Source organism: Erigeron canadensis, chromosome 6 (genome assembly GCF_010389155.1).
Source record: "Erigeron canadensis isolate Cc75 chromosome 6, C_canadensis_v1, whole genome shotgun sequence".
In the NCBI taxonomy this organism is placed as follows: Eukaryota; Viridiplantae; Streptophyta; class Magnoliopsida; order Asterales; family Asteraceae; genus Erigeron; species Erigeron canadensis.
The window spans coordinates 8,509,942-8,518,623 of record NC_057766.1 but is presented as its reverse complement, the minus strand read 5'-3'; the positions used below and the strand labels follow the sequence as shown (position 1 = coordinate 8,518,623).

Below are 8,682 nucleotides of genomic sequence, written 5' to 3'. Positions count from 1 at the left end.
AATCTTGCTCTTGCTACTACCAACTCCTATAAAATGGTTAAACAACTAAAACATAAGCAAAACGCTTAGTGAATACATATACATATGATCATAATCAAGTTACCAAAACATTAGTGCATCAAGCATCATACATAGCCTATCTTTTGATAGCCATTTCATTCATATCAATCATAACACAAAATCATCACAAATCATTTTCAACATGGCCATGGACAATTTGGCTAGTAGGAATTTACCCACCTACTAGCTCTTTCAAAAAATTTTACTAGTAGGAATTTACCCACCTACTAGTTCTCATAATCAATCAAACAAATTGGCTAGTAGGAATTTACCCACCTACTAGCTCTTATAAACAAAACCACATTATGCTAGTAGGACTTTACCCACCTACTAGCTCTTATAAACAAAATCACATTATGCTAGTAGGACTTTACCCACCTACTAGCTTTCATTCATCAAATCAACATTTTGACTAGTAGGAATTTACCCACCTACTAGTCTTCATTTTTCAACAAACATATGGGTCATAGGAATTTACCCACCTATGACCTCTAATAACTAGAACATGATCATATGCATATACACTCACCTCAAACTTAGCTACTTGGCACTACAAGGCAAATAGGTTCAACAAATTATTCTTCACCACCTTTACATAAATCAACATACAAAGTATAAGCTTATATTTACTACTTGACTAGTTCAACCTAATCATACCCAATCACTAGCCTTCCTACACCCAAAACCCAACCCATTTGTCATTGAGTCTCATTTTCTTCAACAATAACACTAGGTAGTTCAACCTACCACTTTCATCAACAATTCAATAACTAGCCAAAGTTCATCTTTTCTCATAAACTATAATTATCATATGAACTTATCAATTTCATATTCAAACTCAACACATAACTCAATGACAAACTAGCTTATATAAGGAATTGGGGAAAAATCACCATAATTCAATTTCTATCAAAAATCCCCAAATTGATTCACTCCATGAACCCTAATTTCAAAAGAAAAATATGAAGACTAGATTAGGGGAAATCAAATACCTCAACAATAATAAGAAATTTCAAGACTTGAATTGGAAATTCTCCTTCTTTATTTTTCCTTTAAAATTTTGGCCACCACCCCTCTTTCCCACTCAAAACCCTAACTTTAAATTCCTTGATTGAAGATTAGAGATGGTGATGATTATTATTGTAATTTATCTCTTTTACTTGGATGAATTAATCTTCAATTTTGATGGAAGTAAGAAGAAGATTTAGAGAAGTTCTTGGTGTAGTGAACAAGAGAAAAAGAAAATGGAATTATGAGTCATAAGAGGTGGGTGGCTGGCAATCCATGGGCTTGCCACGCCCCATAACACTTTTGTGGGTATTTTTACCCGCTATCCGCCAAAGTTCCAACTAAATTAACCCCATAACCAAAAATAAAATATTAGGAAATTAATTTAATGTCAAAACTATGAAAAGGGTTAATATTATATTACCTTAAAATATTGGGGTGTTACATCATCTTATCCGACGGAATTTTCCGACTAGACATTTCTTTCCCCTTTACCCCCAAGCCTCTCCAATCACCACCACCTAATAACCACCAACAACAGTCGCCACTACCAACCACCGCCGTCTGTAACCAACACCAGCCACCGCCGTCTATAACCACCACGAGCCACTGCCACCCACCGCCGCCTATAATTACCAATAGCCACCGCCACTACAATCAACAACAGCCACCACCGCCTACATTCAACAACAGCCACTGCTGCCTACAATTACCACCAAACACCATCGTCTACAGTCACCTCCAACCACCGCTGTCTACATTCACCACCAACTGTCGTCGACAAGAATCACCACCAACCACCGCCGCCACCTAGAATCACCACCATCCATCGTCCCCCTTTCAATTAAAATCAAAATTTAGAAAGAAAAAAAAAGATGACATGCATGTTTAAACTATAATTTGTAAATGACTTTGTTTGCGGTTTAGATTTGGATTCAAAGTCGAGTTTTTATTAGGTATCATCGAAAAATAAATGTCTAGTTCGGAAAATTCAATCGGTAAAAATGAATTTATTTATATAATCGGAAAAGAAAGAATGGAAGAATAAATTTATTTATATGATTTTCATTTTTCGTCCCTCAAGTAGCTATTTTTCACTTTTCGTCCCTCGGTGTAAGGTGAGATGACATTAGTGCCCTCACGTGTCTAGCACGTGCGTACGTTAATGGCCATTTTTAACGTCGTAAGGCCAAAGGACGATTATTGAAAAAATTGGCCAACTTTAGGGTTAAATCTGTAATTTTTAAAGTTTAGGGATCAAAAGTGAAAAACGTGCCAACTTTAGAGACGAAAAGTGTAATTTACTCGAGACAAAATGAAACATAGATTTTTACATTTTAACTATTGGATTAAAATCAGGGTAACACGACCAGAAAAGGGTAACCCGACCAGGGCATTAGCGGCGACGTCGCCGCTAATGCTGAAGATGTGGCGAACCTGACATGCCTGCAATAATGACTGACATCGTTCGATCCCAAGATGTCACGCCACAGGCATTAGTAGCAACGTCGCCGCTAATGCTTGTGACGTGGCATTTGTGATTACTTTCAGCCCAAGATATAATAGTACTGAATTTGACCAACTTTTCTTGAAAAGCACCACACTTCACGTGATCTTATTCCTTGTTACAGCTTGCAACCAACTTACTTTAGTGAATGAAATGAATTTGACCATTAAAGATTGACAGATGTTACAAATTCAGAACATGCGTGATACTATCATTCACGACATGACTTTATCTTGTAAATTAAAACAAGTTTTTGCACATTAAACAACGGCCATTTTTTAAAAAAAAATTGTATCACTCTCTTTCTCTTAAACAAAAATTCGAAACAATTTCTCTGATTTCTCTCTTACTCGGTTAGACTTTCTAAACAAAAATCCGTTTATCAAAATTAAATCTCAACACTTTTCTTATCTATTCCTTCTTTTCTTCACACAAACAGATTCACAATACAATGAACAAATTGGGTGCAAGATACTCAAGTAAACATAATGACAAACTAGATTTCATGGGCAAAACTAGAAGAGGGTGGCCGGAATTTCGTCACCAAAAAGAAGGTGGGGGTGGTCGGATTCTTGATAGGGAGGGTGATGGCTGGAAAATGGGTTGATGGCCGGAATATAGAGAGAAAATTGGGGTGGCCGGATGTGGGTTTTTTTTGTTTGAATCGTCTGGTTTGGGATCTGCGGCTGGTTTAAAAGAAAAATAGGTCTTAGCATTAGCGGCAACGTCTTAGTCAAAGGTCTTGTCAACGGTCAAAAGTAACTGTTGTGCCTCAAGTGGTGTTCGCAGCATTAGCGGTGACGTCGCCGCTAATAATGCCTGGTGGGGTTACCTTTTTTGCCATGGTCGTGTTAAGCGCCTCGTTAAAATCAAAGACTAGGGTATGTTTGGCACAAAAGCTTGGAGTTGGGCTGTGGTCAAGGGATTGGAGCTGGAGCTTAAAAATGGGGCTAGGAGCCGAGGCTTCTATTTCAACCCTTCTTCTCCCAGATTTTATTTTAAAGACCTTTCGGGGCTTTTAGGAGCTTTTTGGGGCTGGAGTTTTTGATTTAAATGTATATCTAAACAGGCCTACCATAATAAATGGATTTTCTGTTTAAAAGCTCGGCTTTTAAGCTCCTAAAAGCCCCCAAAAGCCCTCTACCAAACAGACATAGGGATAGCAAAAAAAACTCGATCCAACAAAGAAACTCGATGCGTGATAAGAATACTTGATACCTGAACTCGTTTGGGACAGAGAACATGACATGTCTATACCTACCCGACCCGATATTAATACCTAATATCATGGATTTTCTTAGAAGAGATACTTGTGAACATCAAGTTTTTTATTATGTTTGAATCATATGAAATCAAATAGTTTCTTAATATATGGTGCTCTTTTTTAGTTACGTTTCGAACATTATAGATAAATTTCAATACGTCTCCACAATTGTACATGATTTAGAAAGACCAAACAAAAACCTAATCATGGGTTCCAACCATACTTGGCGCATAAACCACTTATGCGACAAACTGAAACGACCATAACCCACCATTTACAAACCTAAATTATAGCATAATTCAACTAAACGAGCCACTTTTACAACAAAAGCTAGAAATTTCAACATGACTTTTATCATGTAATCTACAACCAATACTTATTTTCACGCATCAAAAACTTTATTTTCACCAAAAACAGAACCAATTTATTTTTACCCATCGAACTAACTTATGACTTACTTTTACTCTCACGTTTACACTTTTAAACCAAATGTCCCATATAATCTTTACAAGCAAAACTTAGGCTTCTTATAACAAGTTAAGTAACCAAATGGTATTTTAACCAAAATGGTGATCACATTACAACACTACCACTTACAACCACACCATGTAAGTTACATGATAACGAATCAAATGGAACAAAGACTAAAACCTAATATACAAAAAACTGAGGCCAAACTGAAGTGACATCCCACTACACATATAAAACAAAGGTTGCAACCCTGGATCACACTGTGATCTGTGGCTGAAAGCTTTACTGTTTCAATATCGAATGAAGCCCAACCAAAACCGTGCACTAAACAGCTTAAAGTTACTCACTTTAGGCCTCAATTGCAAAATGGGTTACCTTTTTACATTTGTTTAGTGATTTGTGTAGATATGGTGTTTACTGGACAATTTGACGCATACTTGCAGTACTTGCATTTCCAACGCTCATCCTCCAAAGCGTAACTAGCTTCTCGTTCACCCTTCCAGAATTCCAGGGCAGACCTGATTTGAGCTGTGACCCAATCAGAATCGTATATAAATCGGTTCTCGCCTATCAAAGATTGATCTTCTTGGTATTCGTATCTGTCTCAAAACAAACCGAAGTTATATCAGTATTACCGCCAACCATTTGGAAATTAAAGGTACGAGGTTATAGTGTCGTGACACACGATTGTGCCAAAAGACTCGCACAAATTTACAAGCTTAAAAATTCTATTTGCCAATTGCTAATGTTAATCCTTTTGGTCCAAGAGAGTCGTCATTTACAAAGAGGGCTGTAAATAAGCTGAGCCTAGTAGAGCTCGACTCTTGGAGAGATCTTAACATCGAGATATGCCCGTTTAGAGCCATTCAGTTATATTAAAGATAATGAAAATAACAAATTTTTAAAAAGTTAGCTACAGAAAGCTTAACTCATATGCACCCCTATTTACAAATGGAACCAATATTGGAATGCTTTAATCATACCAAACCTGGATTCAAGTGTCAACGTCTTCATGGTACAGATGGATGACAAACTTGAATAGTTGAATGACATAAAATGTGAATGGTAATGAAAGACGATGCAGACCCACATAGGATGGGGTCGGGGGTGGTGTTACAAATATTCTATCCGAGAGACAAATGATCCATTTATACTAAAACTTACACGTTGGATCAATGTTACTCAATATGACAGGAATGACGAGCTTGTTACACATAAAAATACGACTAATGATGAAAACATATAATAGAACAACTCACTTACCTTAACAGAAGCTGCTCTTGAGTCTCGGGCAGCATGGAACAGACGTATTGGTATTTTTCTAATACGTCATTAAGTGTCTGAAAACAGATCCAAAAACATAAACCAAATTACATAAGAGCGAGATATGGAAACAGTTGAGGTGGCCAAAAGCCATGGGTAAGCTGTTAGTCTAAGACAAAACAGGGCAGGACAGATATAGCTTACCCACAAAAGCTTCTTTAATTTCTTGATTGTATAAATAAAAGACTGTTAGTCTAGGAGACTAGGACAAAACAGGGCAGGATGAATCCAGCAGCCTCTCTACCTTTGGGTATAGGCAAGGCTGTCTACATCTTATCTCCCCCAAACCCCGCTTATACCGGGATTGGGTACCATCGTTGTTGTTGTAATATTACAATGACCTTTTCAACTTCTGTAATCATTCAAGCTGATGTTAATTTTTTTTAACTTACCCAATTTTAGAACAACATTCTATCCTATTTCTACTCCTGAATTACACGCACGTCTGGGATAAAACCCAAGACTATCAAAAAACATCTATTAATCCACCCGCACAAATGTGGGAATTGGATTCGAACCCAAGTGGATCCTCCCAAGAGACCTTAACAATGGGCCACCAACCTCATTGGCTTTTAACTTACCCATTTGACCCGTTAGATGTCATATATAACCCTTATCAACCCACATAACCATAAATGGGTAGAATTTGCTACTTCTACTAAATACGATTAACTAGGCAAACAATAAGAAGAGGAAGCAAAATTACCTTTACAGGTAAACCTGCTTGAAAAGCAAACTCTTGGATTTCTTTGGATAAAACATAACGGGGGTTCAAAGAAAACAATTCTAAGAAGTGCTGAGAAGGAAAAGGCTGAGTAAGTAGGTTATCCCAAAAATACTTGTAGCACATCAACTGAAGCCTTGCATTTCTTTGTTGGGGTTCGGAAGGAAGATTGTTTTGTGAACGGGTTTTTGTTTCAACTAATGTTGGAACGCAATTACTGTTGATTGTTGTAGTCATTAGGATTTCATCGATCACTCCAACCACACACACGCCTTCTGCAAACCCTATCCTGTTAATGCAATCAATATAGAGCAAGAAATTGTAGTCAGAACTCAGAACTGAACGTCTAATATTGACTCCAATTTATCTTTAGGCACACAGCCATGGCAAAGAAACATTGGTAGTAAGGAATTTGAAAATACGAAGAAGAGCTAAAAGTAAGATGAATTGAATTTCGATAGTTCAGAATAAAAGTAATAAAGAGGACATTAACGAGTTACTGAAGCTTACAGTGGCAGCTCGCGGGTTAATCCATCAAGAATTAATTGATTAGTACCATGTATGAAATTTAACATTTTCAAAGCCCAGTGTTCTTCAGCAGATCTTATTAGAACTTCCACTCTTGTTATAACCTGTAGACATACGACGCTATAGTAAAACGCAAAAAAAAAATTCACAACACAATAGCTTGGGAGAAACATTGATCAATCCATGAATTCACATCAGGGTATGCATTACACTCAAATTTTTTCCCCACAAGATGCAACACAATAACAGGTTTCACCTTTAAAAACAGAACACCATGAAACATTCTTTTCATGTCAATGCATACACAGCTAATGCGTTATGTAATCGAAGGCTACCCCAACCATTCTTATTTAAACCTAAACATTAGTAAAAGTCCTATGTCCTGCAAAGATTAGAGTAACGGGCTTCAACATTTTTGCCACGGCATTTTGCTAGCATCTCATATCGACCAAGTCAATTTCAGTTGAAAATATCATGATAACTCTTTCGACGTGTCAAACACACACACACACACATACATTTTTGCAGTGTATGAAAAAGGTAAGAACTTTATCATATATAAATTGGAAATACGTTGACTATGATGGCATATCGGATGAGTGTTACACCCAACAGACTTTCTCAAAACAGAGAATACTTTTCCGTAAATCATGGTTAATATACCTCTTCTTCAAGTAGTGCGTGACGAGCAGTCCCTGCTTTCATAGCTTTACTAGCCTTTGGCTTTCCATAAAGAAGATAAAACTCCTCCTGTTTTTCGCACCATTCCTAGCATAAAAGACATCAAAAGATACAAAAATTACAAAACTTTCACCCGATTTCGGTATAAACATAACATAAAGATTTTCTCTTTAATACAAGGACTATAAATTATTCCAATTTTCATGCTAATAGTATCCATCTAACTATCTCTTCATATTCTCTACATAAGAATAATAACATTGGGCTAATAATAATAAAGTTGGTTTTTTTATTGGAAAATAAAAAATAGCAAAGAAAACCCATATCACCAAGAAAAGAAAGCAATCAACTATATATATATATATATATATATATACCGAAGAGGTAATATCAGTAACGAACAAGCCCGTTTTCTTTTTGAAACGATGTAACAAAGATTCATATTTCTTCTTGTTGTTGATTTGGGTTTGAGTGATTCCGATTCCATCCTCGATATCATGACAAGAAGAAGAAGAAGAGAAATGAATATTGGGTTTGGAAAGGGAAAGGGAATGGGAATGGGAATGGGAATGGGAATGGGAATGGGCGAAAGCGAGAGAGAAAGCGGAATCAATGAGTGACATTTCTTCGTCGCTAATTATCTCTGTTGGGATCTCATGAATATTCATAGTTTCCTTTGTTTGTTTGTTTGTTTGTTTTTCAAACTGACCACTCCGCAACAAACACAAAGCTACTACTCATTTTTTTTTGAAAGGCAAACAAAGTCTTGCTAGAAACAAACATGTTTCTTTTTCTCTTCTTTTTTCTTTTAAATCTATTATCTACTTGAGTTCCTTGCTTTAAAAGCTATACTACCTTATCTATTTATCTTCCTTTATTGCTTCAAGGAAATTTTAATTTAATATTAAAAAAACGATAATGTGACTAACTTGATAGCCTAGTATTTGCGTAACTATTTGCGTGATTAGACGTTACCTCTGTAAAAAAACGGTTAAATGTGACGGTACCTTCTCCGTACGTAGATGTATGAACAAACTTATGGGTTGTATAATCTATATTATATTATATATTCTCATAATGCCTCCAAGGGTTTCGGCTTCACATTCTGGGGTGTCG

The 8,682-nt window shown here is 36.5% G+C and overlaps 1 protein-coding gene across 1 annotated transcript; it reads right to left on the bottom strand.

Annotated features, from left to right (window-relative positions):
• Positions 1–4,381: 4,381 nt before the first annotated feature.
• LOC122605839 (exonuclease V, chloroplastic) lies at positions 4,382–8,327 on the bottom strand. Its single transcript, XM_043778795.1, has 6 exons — positions 7,944–8,327; positions 7,549–7,653; positions 6,868–6,989; positions 6,340–6,646; positions 5,574–5,650; positions 4,382–4,909 (listed from the first exon to the last, which is right to left on the bottom strand). The coding sequence occupies exons 1-6, from the start codon at positions 8,232–8,234 to the stop codon at positions 4,690–4,692; spliced, it is 1,122 nt and encodes a 373-aa protein (XP_043634730.1). The 5' UTR covers positions 8,235–8,327; the 3' UTR covers positions 4,382–4,689.
• Positions 8,328–8,682: the final 355 nt, after the last annotated feature.